The following is a 15091-nucleotide window of genomic DNA, read 5'->3' as shown; positions in this document are numbered from 1 at the left end:
GCCTGGTCTTGTCGCACATTCACCTCTTGGCCACATCATGACGGCCACACATTCAAGGTTGACTAATGTTCTCACATATCACATGTCACTCTGTCCACCCCTTGGCCTCTCTGTGTGACAGTCTGCCTCAGGGACGCACCGTAGCAAGGCCTGCTCCCTCATCTGCTGCCTCTCTGTTTGCCCCTGCGCCTCTGCCCTGTTTACACAGCCACTATGGCTTTGATATGCCAACATCTGCACTCCCCCCAGGCAGGGAAACACAACATGCATCATGAGAGATAAACACAGCTCCCTCCCTCAGCCTCTCCCGATGACACCCACGAGAGACTCTCTGTGTTGTCTCAATTCAGCCGTCTTACCGGAATTACAGGGCTAGATGTGCTAATTATCCAGTCCGTTCGCTGTCCCTCTTAGGACCGTGGGGTTTTTTCTAGTGCAGCTTGATTTACCACCAGCACATGTTAATGGTGTGGTAATGGATGGTGTTCAAGATGGCTGGGTAAGCTCTTATATTTCAGGTAGATAAGAGAGATTCGAGTCATTGATCTAGAAACTGTTCAGACAGCAGAACGTCCATTTCATTTAGATACAACATATATTCACAAAAGGGGGGGGGGGGGGGGGGTTTCTATGGTCACTTTCAATGCCACCCTGTTTGACCTCAGAATATCTGAGACAGTGAGAAACAGAGGAGCAGAAGCCACCAGATTCTGTATGTTGTGACCTCACAATGGTCTGCTCTCTTTTTAAACAATAACACCAACTGCCTCCCGGCTACTTCTCCTATGAGGGACATGGTGAGAATGATGGAGAGTGTGAGAGCCGAGGAGAAAGTGAAAGAGGAAGGAAGGCAAGGGCCTTGAAGGGGGTAATGGGGGGAGGGACTGTCAATAGGGAATAAAACCCAACCTGTAAAGACTTCATTAATCGCTTTCCATTAGCCCTGCTGAGAGAGAGAGAGAGAGAGAGACTGAGGACTGGAGACCTGCCAGAAGAGGAGTAGACCATTTATCCCCCCTCTGCCCACAGCATTCACTACCTCAGCCTGGGGAATCAACCCCATAGGAAAAGGACCCCTTTAAAGTGAAAGTAAGCTCCTCCACAGAGCAAGAGCTGAATCACTGTAACAAGCTCGACGACGGCAGCTCGGGACTGCCAAGGCCCCAAAACGCTAATCAACACCGACATATTTAACTACTTATTCAGGCTTTATGCGAAAACAGCTTGCTGAAATCTTGCGAAGTTAACATTAGGTGGAAGCGTTATGGAGCTGCTCTTGTCTTTATAATTGGCTGAGCCACTTGAGAGGGCTGTTTGATCTGAGGATTCCGTCTTCAGAGGAACTCATCAGGATTTGCATCAGAATTTGGGGAGTTTGTTTTACGTCTCGGTCGCAGAGGGAGAGACATTTTACCAACTTAATTCATTCACTCGGCAGAACACATACTCTTGACTCCGAGTGTGCTCTCCTACCCCTCTAGTTCCAAAAAGCAGAGAGGATAGTATTCCTGGCTAGAATTCACGGAGGTAATCAAAATGACCTCAGCTATTCCTCTCACGCACACAACTCTTCAGGAGTGAACGCTGGGTGGAACTCATCTTGCCTCTGGTCTTATGCTGAGCTACACGTCTCCTTGTGCTATTTTTCACTATCAGTAAATGGCTGCCGTCGTTGTGCTCAAATGTGTTTCCACATCTCATACATATCAATTATAATACGGATACCATACCGCCGAATTAAGCTGAAATAAACTCCTAAAGCTCATAGATTTATTCCTAGCTCTAAACGATTATATTGAGCTGATTTGCATTGAGTGAAGATGCAAACGTAATAAAAGGCTAAAGTCATTTTGACATCTCTATCACAGGTTCTTGTCAAACTATGCCACTGTCCCACGAAGTTGTGTAACTTCCTCAAAATGATTTAAAAGTTTAGGACAGAGCTTGATTCTAAAGGCAAAAAACTTGATTCTAAAGTTCAGTCACTTTGATAAAGTGGCCTAGCCCTCCATCACAGAGCATAGATAGATAGTCCACCACTCAGCAAAGGAGATCCTCTGGGACAATTGATCAGAGAAGCCCGGGGGGAGAAGAAAGTGGTGACGGATGGACCTGGCCAGCCCTGTGACAAAGTGCGATCCGGTGTGTAAATCTGAGGCGGGTGTCATTATGACGCTGATGAGGTGGCTGTTTGTCATGGGACACCATTACTGAGTGTCTCTGGCCCTGTGACTGCTGTCTACCAAGAGCTATAGCACTCACCCACATCAATAGTCATCTCCATACAGCCCCATTGCCACCACTGGCAGGGGGAGAGATTCCTGTGTGTGTGTGTGTGTGTGTGTGTGTGTGTGTGTGTGTATGTGTGTGTGTGTGTGTGTGTGTCTGTGTGTGTGTGTGTGTATGTGTGTGTGTGTGTGTGTGTCTGTGTGTGTGTGTGTGTGTGTGTGTGTGTATGTGTTTCTATGTGTGTGTGTGTGTGTGTGTGAGACTATATGTGAGATAATAGGTGTGTGTGTGTGTGTGTGTGTGTGTGTGTGTGTGTGTGTGTGTGTGTGTGTGTGTCTATGAATGAAGCCTCTCTTCGTAAAACTGTGTGTCTTTGAGTGTGTGAACACATGAACAATGTGAAAACTCACTTCCCCCAAATGCGTTCCTTTATGGCCATTGATGCCTGACAGCCCTCAGGGGGGTTGTTGTTTTCAGTGTGTAATAGAACGATACAGGCACACTGTACACCATAAACACTGTGTGGGTGGAGGTCTTTATTGTACCATACAGTACAATAGCCTCCTTGTGAAGAAAATACATGTGTACTGACGTTTGCGTGGTCCCTGTTTATAGAAAGAGAGACTCTAAAACCATGCAGTTGGACTGTTATAACATAGTCAGGTAAGTGACTACAGCGTAGGACATTGCTACATAGTACTTTACAGCTTTTAATAACGGTTGGCAGTTTCTGTAATTAGTAACTAGGACATAATGCTTGGGCAAAACAAGCTCTCTCAATAGGGAACGGAGGGCATAGCACTACAACTAAAACAGGGCACACAAAGCCTGGCGGAGCTCGCTCTGTTGGCACCACCGTGCACATTCCCTCTCTCTTCACATTATGACCAAACTGGCAGCCCTCTGTGTCCCAGACCCCGTGAAGAAGTCTATTATCACAGCATTACTCAATGAAGAGGCCTTGCCCTCCGCTTGCGTCTTCCTCTCCGCCTTTCTCCATCTCTTTCTCTCTCCTGTGCTTTCTCAGTCGCTCTCTCTCTCTCTCTCTTTGTCATCCTCATTCTACGTCGAGAGCTCTGAGAGAGAGTCAGAGAATCCCATCTCACGGTAACAAAGCGTGGTCAGAATGGATGAGCGGCCACACAAGAAGCTTTGTATTCCCTCTGGAATGTCCCAGCTTTGGCACACTGTCCCACCGACTGGACAGGCCTTTGGGTCAGGGGACAATAGCCATCTTAAAATCAAGCCAGCACACTAAGACTACTGGTGAGATCTTTATTAAGAGTATGCAAACCTAGGGAGGGCCTACTGACAGTGTTGGGGCAATGATTGGTCGTGCGTTGTGAAGAGCAGAGGAACTGTCCAATGATATGACAGAGAGAGGGGATTGGTCTTACCGAGTTCAGGTCCAGGTTGTTCACCACCCAATCCTTGGCTTCGTTATAATCCTCTGTCAATCCCATGATATACAGCGTGTCCAGAGAGTCAATGATGGAAGCTCCCCTCAAACCACCTGCAAAACACACAGGTCGGGGTACAGTCACATACATGGGATTATCTTAGAAACATAGGGTTAGAACATAGAACTTAGAACATGGGCCTTGACTTCTAAATCGGGTAAGTTAATGTAGGTGGAAGGCAAAGCACTAGCCATATAATGATTAACTGTATAGATAGAGACAATAATAATAATAATAATAATAATAATAATAATAATAATAATAATAATAATAATAAAGAAAAGAAGAACAGCAAGGACATAGTTATGTTTCTGTCACCAATGACCTTTACTGTATCTGGGCCTGCAAAGAGTAAAATATGCCCTGATATCTGATATCCCCAATTACCGTAGCCTACTGCTCATTTGATTGTGGTAATGTTATCCAGCATGCATCCGAAATCTAGGGGTGACTTTGTGTGGGCTAGATTAAAAAAAAACATCTCCTTACTAAGATAAAACGCATTAGATGAAAAGCATCACTCTGCCTAAGATGAAAAAGGCAGACTCATTTATAAATCAAACACAGAGTCTGTGATCCTTTGCAAAAACATCGATTACTGGAAAACATTAGCAGACTGTCCTCCTGTTTCCTCTTGTATTCGCCAGAGTAAGCGTGTTCAATACTCGAGTGGCTGGTTTTAGATGCACTTAATTTGAAGTTATTATATTCCCCTCACAACCATAATGAGAAATGTTCAGAGGCTTTTATTCAATCCTGAAGCCCTTATGAGTGAGCCCGTTTTCTCTCCTCATACAGTATGAGGAAATATGCAAATGTATTGGCTATAAAATTAGCTGGGACCAGAATGAGCCGGGAGAAAACAGTGGCCTTATTGAGAAAATGTTACAGGGCATGTCACGGGACAGTATGTATGCAACAGCTAAAGTGTACTGTTGCAACTAAAATGTAAGAATGACCATCAAATGAAAGACTTTGAAACCAAAGAAAACAGTACACGCAAGTACAGTAACTGATCTTGCTGCAAAGATGGCGGTACACCTTCATGTTTCACAACCAAACAGAGCTCAACCCAGAGACTGTGTCTCTGTGATGCAACAACACAGCAACCTTGCACATGAAAGTGAACGATTGTTATCAGGAATTGTTTTGTTGCTCGCCAAATATGCAAATGATGATAGTCATACAGTACCTTTAGGCGACAAAAAAATTCAAGAAGTAACAGGACTAGAGAGGCAAGAAGGGAGCGATACTATTCTCTCTCTCTCACCCCGAGTGAAATTTGACCAGACTGTGTAACTATGGTGGGCGGCTACGGCTACGCCACCGCTTGTCTAATGTGGTTTGGGTGGCAGCGGCGAACATCAAACTCTCTTATCGTCACGCCAGCTTCCTCCTGCAACCTAGGCCCCTCTTCTTCCTTTTAATCAGGATCCTCAAAGCATATTCCCAGGCGCAGTCTGTGCTTTTCAGATTAAGAACAGAGAAAATCTTTTTCACCCACGCTGAACCTTTCATCATACCGTGATGCAAACTCAGGTCAACGGATGAGGTCAGCGGACGAGGGCAAAGAGTACGGTGAGAGCTCAAGAGAGGTCAAAGTTGATGTGGCTGAGTGATTGACACCATATGTCAATCACCCATGGCCTTACCCTCAGATACAGCCCTGTGCAGTACGGTGAGGTCTACAACATGGATCCCGTCTATCAAGTACCCCTTTATTTTGTATCGCCATGAGGACCTCTTGGCTTTTCTTAAACAGTATTCCACAGACAAGCAAACCTGCTCAAAGCCTTTAAGCCTGTGAGAGGCTGCAGACTTGGTGACAGTGCTCTGAGCGCCTTGTCTGTCCCCTGCCATAGCCCAGTCACCTCCCATCTACCGTACCACGCACCCCCACCAACCTCAAATCCCACTTCAGCTGGATGAACACTGACAGGGATTCATCTCACAACTGCCATAGAGAAGCTAAAGCTATCCTCCAGCTAGATACATACCGTAGTACTGTACAAGTACCATTTGCTGCGGTACTTATCAATTAGCATCTTAACATAAAGAGTATTACCCTATGAGAGTTAGCGGGCAAGTGTTGATGTCACGTCCTGAATATGTTAATACGGCAGACGCCGATCTGTAAAAATGACAGTTAATTTGAGCTGTTCTGTCTGGCTTGTCCTCAGCGGGCCTCGTTGCTGAGTACCCTGGCAGCCACTGACGAGGCCTCTTTGTGGCACATTTCAGTATCTGTGTTTGTTTACAGGACTCTCACTATGCTTAGCGAGCACTGTTGCTATTTGATGACAAATCATGTTTGAGAGTGCCGGGGGGTGAAAAAAAGAATCGGATAGCTAATGCCTCTCGTTCCCAATCCCAGAGGCGGCAAGCAGCGGGAGTTGAGGCAGTGGAGCGTGGAAAATTCGTATTGAAAACCGCACCAAAGCACAGATGATTGATAGACTCAGATGAAGGGAGGAGAAGATCAATCCATCACTTTGCACTCCTCGGCTTCCACAAACAGGGACCTTATTTATTTCAGGAGCCCTCCACCGACGGTGCCCTTGCCCTGAGGTGGGCAGCCATTGGCCAATACGTGGAGGGGTGGAGGTACAGCCTAGACGGGTTGAGTAACAGGGGTGTTAATAATAATTAGTCCACTAGCATGTACACACGTGCAGGTGCACGTGCACACACACACACACACACACACACACACACACACACACACACACACACACACACACAGAGGGAGGTTGGGCTCTCAGGTATTGTCCATTAACCATCAAAGCCAAAGCTTAAATGGGGTCTCTATTATCTAGCCAGGGGAGACATTTAGTGGACAGGCACTTGCACATGAAAACATTGCTATCCACCCATAGGCTGGGCCAACGTGAGCAGCATATGAGTGGAGGGAAATACGGGATAAGAATTAACTGTTTTTATAATACCAAACGCTTTTCCACATACAAGATCACATTCCGTGTGTTTACATTCACATGATTAATACTGACACTGTAAAGGCACTTCAAATACTTTATTATGCTCTTATTATATGCCAACTTAATTAAAAAGAATTTAAAAAAACACTGCAATTGGCACACTCTAGGCTGGGGTGTGCTGAAAACTGTAAATACTCAAACAGTAATAGGGGTAATCTGGGATTGGACTGTACTTCAATTTGTTGACATTTAAATGAATGAAAATAGCCATTGATTCTTGAAGAAAATAAATTATAAATGCCTCATGAGCTGAGTTTAACTGTCTTTCAACATTAGAGCCCCACATACAAGCTTGTTTAACACTTTATAGCTTCAAAACATGGTTAAAAAAATATTTTTTATCTCATGGATGGTCAGTCTTCCATCCATAGCTACCTATGGATTTAAGAGTGGTTACATGAGTGACCGCTTTGTTGTTTTTTGAATCCCAGATTGCCCCTTTAAACAAATATAAATACATCTAATTGTCTGTGTGTGTGCGTGCGTGCGTGTTTGTGTGTGTGCGTGTGTGTGTGTGTGTTCAAGATTCAAGATTCAAGATATTTATTAGTCATATGCACAGTAAACAGACAGTTACACCACACAATGAAAATCTTACTTTGCTAGTAAGTGTGTGTGCACGTGTGTGTGTTTGTGTGTGTGTGTGTGTGTGTGTGTGTGTGCGTGTGTGTGCGCACGCGTGTGTGTGCGTGCCTCCCATTATGTAGTGGATGTTTTTAGCAAATCTGTCACAAGCTAGGCGGCGTGGGTCAGGTGGGTTATATTAGGGAGCCTGAATCCACATGATCAATCACTCACTCACATCCATGTGTGTGAGCCTCAACATCACTGGCCTGGTTCAGGCACAAACACTCATGCAACACACACACATGCATTGCACATATAACAGCACAGAAGATCAACAAACAGCATAGATGATCAACATTCCCCTCTATGGTCCTTGATACATACAAATGATCAAAAGCACTCCATCTCAAAATGATAGTTTTAACCATGTTTTCAAGCTATACAGTGTTTGTTTACAATGGACCTTATATTTTTTGGTCCTGCTGGGGTAAGATAGTTGAACTAAGCTCATGAGGCATATATATAAGTTATATTCTTCATGAATCAATGGCTATATATCACAATCAAATCAAAATTGTATATACCAATCCCAGATTGCCCCTTTAATCCTCAGGGGTAATTTAGAAGGCATTGCCGGAGCTCCAGAACATAATTCAATATATCCTCTAGATGCAGGATATCCTCCACATAATATGCAACAAATGGGCCACCATTCCTACAGTTCGATCAGACATCCAGACAGAAAGCCATCAACTGTAGTTGGTGAAGCTGTAACAACCGGATCCCAATAACAGGAGAGCAGAATACAGCCCTAGGGAGAGGAGTTAACTCTGTTGTATATATATATATCAATAATTTGAGCCGCCATCTTGTTTAATTAGGCCCTCAGAGACATGGCATAAACAGTGAGAGAAATAAAAGCGTTGTGGATGTGGTCGATGAAGCCCCCGATAACATCATCAAGGTGATTCAAATCGATGGAGACTCTGGGATTGCGCTAATTACACCTCCTTTTTATTGCTGGCTCTGCGTGTCCAACAGCCGTCCTAGGGCCACCCTCATCTCGTCAGCGCTAGCGCTATCCAGCAACTAAAAGACACAGGTGGCAAGTCATGCGCCAATGTGCATGATATATCTAGGCCTTTACATGTTGCGGCACCATGCACCATGCACCATGCACCATGCACCATGCACCGTGCACCATCCATGTAGCATGGATAAACTGCACTGAGGATATGAAGTGAAGGTGAGTGGACCTTTGATTCAGAGTGCACTCAGGAGGGTGGCTAGGGAGGGCTAAGTATTGAGAGAAGAAGTAGGGATCAAGTGGGAAACTTGACAGGACAGAGAAAGGTAGAAAAACAAGAAATGCCAAGGCTGTCAATCAAGATGGAGTTTGACTGCTTTATTGAACCGACAAATCAAATCTAATTAATACAGGATGAGTAGAAGAAATTGATTTGACCTATTCCAGTTTTAAAGCTTAACCTTCAGGAATGTAATTAAGTTATGACTTATATATTAAGTTATGGGTGTCTGCCTCAATGTTACATGCTTGAATCTTTAAGACCTAGGCTACTGTATGTGTCTTTGGGTGTGCCAGCTCTGACTCTCTGACTGCACGACCCAGAGTGCTTGGCTTGTTGGCAGGGGTTGGCAGGGGTTGGCAGAGATTGGCAGTAACACTATTAGGAAGAACATCTACTTCCAGTGAGAACTCCTCCTGCCATCACCTGGATAGCTAAACAATTCTAGCACTGGCTCACCATACAGTTAATGCAGCCTTCTGGAAATCCATACTTTACTACTTTCAAATCAGGTTTTGGAATGCAGCAGTAACAGCAAGCCTGAATAGCAATGCAACAGCAAAGAGATAAGTCGGAGAGGTTTTGAGAGAAATACTGCTTTGAGAGCACTACTTATTAGTACTGTCCAACATGGGGCTCACTATGTCTTGGAAGCATTTTGTGCAATCCAGCCAACATAAACCTCCCAAAACCTCCACAAGATAGCATTCAATCCACACAACCAACGATGCCCCACAGGGTCACACTGAGGTCGATAAACTCCCAGAGTTCTCCATAAACCTCCAACCTGGCAATGGATATAAACCTCCAATCCCACATTATCAAATCTCTATGGTCTGTGAAATATAGATCGTCCGCAGTAGAACATGGACAGCTTTTTCGTAGCTTCTGTGCAGTATCATGGGTAAAAAAATATGTTTGAAGCAAACAAAACCAACAGATGATAGCCATGATGACAAAGCTGTTTTGAGAGGCCTGTTTACTGGCACATTATCTCCTCCATCAGGCTGAGGAGAGCTGACCCCTCTAGAGAGAGTAATGAGAAGAGAGTACTCCTGTGTGTGTGTGTGTGTACGTGTGCGTGCGTGTGTGTGTGTGTGTGTGTGTGTGTGTGTGTGTGTGTGTGTGTGTGTGTGAGTGTGTGCGTGTGTGTGCGTGTGTGTGTGTGTGTGTGTGTGTGTCTGTGTGTGTCTGTGTGTGTGAGCCTGTGTACATGTGCGGGTATGTGTGTGTGACAGTGATGAAGCACCAATGTCCAGACGAGTCCCAACCCGGTGCAGTACAGGCCCTGAGAGCGGATGAGGCAGGGAGGGAGGGAGGGGGAGGACAGTGCGCAGAGTCAGTGTCTCTGAGTGAAGTGGCCGCACAGTCCAGACAGACCCTCACAAGGGATGTGCCCTGATGACTGGCTGTTAACCAAGTGTAGCTAAGCAGGCTCCCAAACGAGGTTTATATCTAAACCTTCACCCTGAGGCAAGGTCCCATCACTTAACACACGACATGCCTTTACACTTTGTGTGTATTTTTCATCATTTAGGCGCAAGAGTGGACACCAAGGTCGCAGTCACCTACAGAGAGTACCACTGCTCTCTCCCTCTCTCTCTCTCTCTCTCTCTCTCTCTCTCTCTCTCTCTCTCTCTCTCTCTCTCTCTCTCTCTCTCTCACACACACACACACACACACACACACACACACACACACACACACACACACTCCCTTTGTTTCACCTTAATAATGCTCCTCTGGGGAAAATTAAACACCAAAAACGAACTAATATACATACAACCCGATTCCCTTCCTCTCTCAAGTACGGTAATCACACGCTCCAGTCGAAAAACAAGACCCCACCAAATGAGCTTAATAGAGCCTTGTGTGTTCCACCCAGATAGCCTCGCCCCGAGGGAGAGAGAGGGAGGGAGGGAGGGAGAGAGAACTGATAGATCAAGGGACATTAGAGCTCGAGTCAAAATAATAAATCCTGTCCATTAAAGGGACACTGTGAACGAGCTCCAGAGTCAGGGAGGAGAGCGAGGAGAGCGAGGAGCCTTCGTTTGTCGCCCGGAGCGCACATGCTGTCGTTTGCTCTCCGTCGACGCGTGTCTGGCGGAGCGACATGAAGATACTGGCTGAGGCTCGGCGTCGCCAGCGCCGGCTCCTCATTTACATCCTCAGCACCCTAATTAATATTTTGATGCAGGAGGCTTTAATGTGCGCTGATTTTAATTGCCCCCCTTATTCTGGGTTTTCTTTTCAGCGAATTTGTCTCATTCCAAACAGATTGACTTTAAGCCATCGTCACGTTAAATTGGCTTCGAACTTGGATTCTTTTTACGAAAATTGAAAATGAATAACTCTTGTTATTTCTCTGCATATCAAAAGATTTGAATGTAATGACATCGAAACGCAGATAGACAGACGGACGCAGTAAAACGTTCAACACGCACACACACACAATGACACGCAATCACACACACATACATTAAGAAACGCACAAGAATCAGACACACTTAGAGAGGTTGCGATCACGCTGTCTGAGGACTGCGTCCACAGACACGTCAGTCTAATTGAGGTTATCTAATTTACCACTGTGGGACCAGTGAGTACTCCTGTCCGATATGACAACATCTCCAATAAGATTACAGACCCACACTGTGTATCGACCCCCCCCCCCCCCACTCCCCCCCCACTCCACTCTCAACTCGATCAATGGACACACACTGCATCAACTCCTCAAACCTGATTAGAGGTGACAACCAGTGTGCCGTGATTGGTCTGTTAATTCAGACGAATACATGGTGTTGTAACGCAATAATTGAACTACTGTACCTCGGTAAAGTTAGGGACAAATTGAAAACATGAGAGAAACTGTGCTACTTGCTCAGTAATTGACAGGCCGTCCTGTTGCCAGGCGGAAAAATGGAAATGGGGAAGACATGGAGAAGAACATTGATTCTTCTGCCTGGGGCTCCAACAGTAAGCAGGTGTAGCTGAGGTATAAATCTCCCTCCATCTTCCATTTCTCTCGGAGATTAAACAGACCGGACCAGTCTCCACGCCCTGTCAGCTGTGCTGTATCCCATCTGCAGGAGCTCTGCCACCTGAGTAATGTTATCCCGAGCCAATTAATGAGGGTTTGAATAACCTGGCCCACCTGTTGATGGAGAGCCACCCGTCAGCTGGTGGAATTAAACCATCGTCTTAAAAGAGCAGCCACTCTGCATAATAGGAGCCCAGAGATAGGGAGGTGGGAGGTGGGTGGAAAGAAGGGGGGTGGTGGGGTGGTGAGAGAGAGAGAGAGAGAGATGGTAGATGTGTGTGTGTGCGCGCGCATGTGTAACAGGTAGAGAAATGGGGAGGGGGGGTGGGGGTATGCAGCCCATGATAAAGTACATCATGTGCATTCACGTTTCGCTTTATTATACTGTATTACAAAGGTCAAATCAACTTTCTGACATTGACATTGCATTTTATGGTATTTTGAAATGCTTTACTCATCCAACAACCTTTGTCCACCTAATAAACCTTCCCTTCAGGCACATTAACAACTCTGAATTTGTGTCTTTCCCTCTATTCCCCTATTCTCTCTCTCTCTCTCTCTCTCTCTCTCTCTCATTTGTAGTTCCAGAAACACCAGGGGCTGTTGGCACCATTAGCCTTTTTCCCCCTCTCTCTGTAGTGTGTCCCAGACTGTAATGGTGGTGTGAAAGTTCTCCTGACCCCTCCGGCGGAGTACATCAACAGAAGGCATTCATTTCACGCCTTTTATTTATTCATTCCTTTTCCTCTCCACACCCGGAGACGGAGCGTCATACCACCATCCACTCTCCAGCCACACTCCGCCACTCTGTGTCTCACTTTGCTGGCCGACTGCCAATCCATACCTGACCAGGCGACCAATGGAAGGCTTTTTTCTGCACACAGTGCAGGTGGAGCATGACGAGTGATGCTGATCAGTTCAGGAGGACAGAGTGATGCTCATTGGTTCTGGATGACAGAGTGATGCTGATAGGTTCAGGAGGACCGAGTGATGCTCATTGGTTCTGGATGACAGAGTGATGCTGATAGGTTCAGGAGGACCGAGTGATGCTCATTGGTTCTGGATGACAGAGTGATGCTCATTGGTTCTGGATGACAGAGTGATGCTGATCGGTTCAGGAGGAAGAGTGATACTGATCGGTTCAGGAGGAAAAGTGATACTGATCGGTTCAGGAGGAAGAGTGATGCTGATCGGTTCAGGAGGACGAGTGATCCGAATACTAGAATAGCAGCTATTATTCAGTGAGGGCCTTTCACAACTGAATGTGGCGCTGAGTGCGATGGTCACCACAGTAACAGTTTTGTGCTGTGTGGGCTGTTAATGTGCAAGGACTAGAGAGTGGAAATACAGCGTGAATACTGTGAAAATCCGGGCTGTGAAGATTCTATAATGGGAACACGGCTTTACCACTGTTGTTTCAGAAGATAAAGTGTAAACAGATTTGGAGGAGACAGCCATTTAGTCGTGTGCCTGTGTGTGTGGACCAAATATCTGACCACTATCGTTTGAATATGACAGTGATTACTAGGGGTTCCTCTTCAAAAGGTGACTTTGTCTTGCAGTAACTGAACAAAAAAGCAGTAGGAAGACACAAACACAAAGCATTCCACTCCATATACACTACTTCAGGCAGAAACCATACTGAGAGGGAGAATAGGTGGAGAGAGTTGGGGGGGGCGATGGAGGGTGGACTGATTCATAAATTAATGACGGGGCAAAATGTGATCATTCTTGGGAGAACACACCGTCGTCAAATATTGAGGCTGGAAAGAGTAACAGGCGGTAGTGAGCTAAGGACAGGGGATATAAATAGTGCAAAATGTGAATGAACCAAAAGCTGCTTCTTAATGCGACCATGAGCTTAAAGGCTTGGCCAGTGACGCTTGTGATTAAACTGCCATACGCTGATTACTACACAGCACCAGCCATGTCTTCCGCTCAGGTCGCCACAGAAACGTCATTATCAGGGTCACTTGTGTCCACGAGCTGTGACTTATATTGTACATTATGGCAGACTGATCGATTTACATGGACTCAGGGCTCAGGGTCATGAGATACTGAGTGGATCAGAAGAGACATACAAATGTGATAGAGTTGAAAGCCTGAAGAGGTGACCTCTGATCCTTGACCCTCACCCTTCCTCTCTGTCCATACTGTACGTCACCATTTGAGTCATCACCATAGAATACATCACAATCCCTCTTAATCCTCCTGCAATTTGTCATACATTTTGCAATGTTTTTCATTATCTTGTAATCCCCACGGAGAGGCTCGATGATGCACTCATGTTGAGTGGGGGGGTTTATTTGTTGGTTTTAATCCAAGGAGAGGAGAGAAAAAGTTGGTGGTGATGGTTGGTGGTGATGTTTTATTAAAGATGTCCACTTTCGCCCATGCTTTTCGCCACTCTCTTTACTGCATTGCTAGAAAGTAACTTTGTCACAATAGAGGTAGGAGAGAGAGATATATGGGGACCGGCAACATGACCAGCAGCCATTGGCTCATTGTAATGGATGGAACAGCATGAGGAATGGCATCAAACGTGTACATTTGATACAATTCCTCACACCAATCATTACAATGAGCCCGTCCTCCGAATTCTACCCCCGCCAGCCTCTCCTGCATCTAACCCATAAGCTCCCGCTTAAAAACATTGAGTGACATCACGATTCACATCCTCATTCTGAAGTTGAGCAGACATCGCTCTTCTCTAGCTCTCTTTATTAGCTAGCTCCATCAGCTACCTATCTCTGTTAACTTCCTCCACCTACTCAACGAGCTCCATCAGCTACCTATCTCTGTTAACTTCCTCCACCTACTCCACGAGCTCCATCAGCTACCTATCTCTGTTAACTTCCTCCACCTACTCAACGAGCTCCATCAGCTACCTATCTCTGTTAACTTCCTCCACCTACTCCACGAGCTCCATCAGCTACCTATCTCTGTTAACTTCCTCCACCTACTCAACGAGCTCCATCAGCTACCTATCTCTGTTAACTTCCTCCACCTACTCCACGAGCTCCATCAGCTACCTATCTCTGTTAACTTCCTCCACCTACTCCACGAGCTCCATCAGCTACCTATCTCTGTTAACTTCCTCCACCTACTCAACGAGCTCCATCAGCTACCTATCTCTGTTAACTTCCTCTACCTACTCCACGAGCTCCATCGCTCGCCTACTCAGCTAGTTCACTCTGCTAGTTCCCTCTGCTAGTTCCCTCTGCTAGTTCCCTCTGCTAGTTCCCTCAGCTAGTTCCCTCTGCTAGTTCACTCTGCTAGTTCCCTCTGCTAGTTCCCTCTGCTAGTTCCCTCTGCTAGTTCCCTCAGCTAGTTCCCTCTGCTAGTTCCCTCTGCTAGTTCCCTCTGCTAGTTCACTCAGCTAGTTCACTCTGCTAGTTCCCTCTGCTAGTTCACTCTGCTAGTTCCCTCTGCTAGTTCCCTCTGCTAGTTCCCTCTGCTAGTTCACTCTGCTAGTTCCCTCTGCTAGTTCACTCT

At 45.8% G+C, this 15091-nt stretch overlaps 1 protein-coding gene across 1 annotated transcript in view; it reads right to left on the bottom strand.

Annotated features, from left to right (window-relative positions):
- The window catches only part of LOC310810950 (mannosyl-oligosaccharide 1,2-alpha-mannosidase IA), a 136808-nt gene that overhangs the window by 52643 nt on the left and 69074 nt on the right, over positions 1-15091 (bottom strand). Inside the window, exon 3 of the mRNA XM_083678894.1 lies at positions 3627-3742. Within this exon, the coding sequence (XP_083535020.1) occupies positions 3627-3742 (116 nt within the window). The remainder of the gene's footprint in view (positions 1-3626; positions 3743-15091) is intronic.

The sequence above is a fragment of the Argentina silus genome (assembly GCF_951799395.1).
Source record: "Argentina silus genome assembly, chromosome: 10".
NCBI lineage: Eukaryota > Metazoa > Chordata > Actinopteri > Argentiniformes > Argentinidae > Argentina > Argentina silus.
The sequence above is the reverse complement of the archived record's forward strand: the minus strand, read 5'-3'. Positions and strand labels throughout refer to the sequence as shown.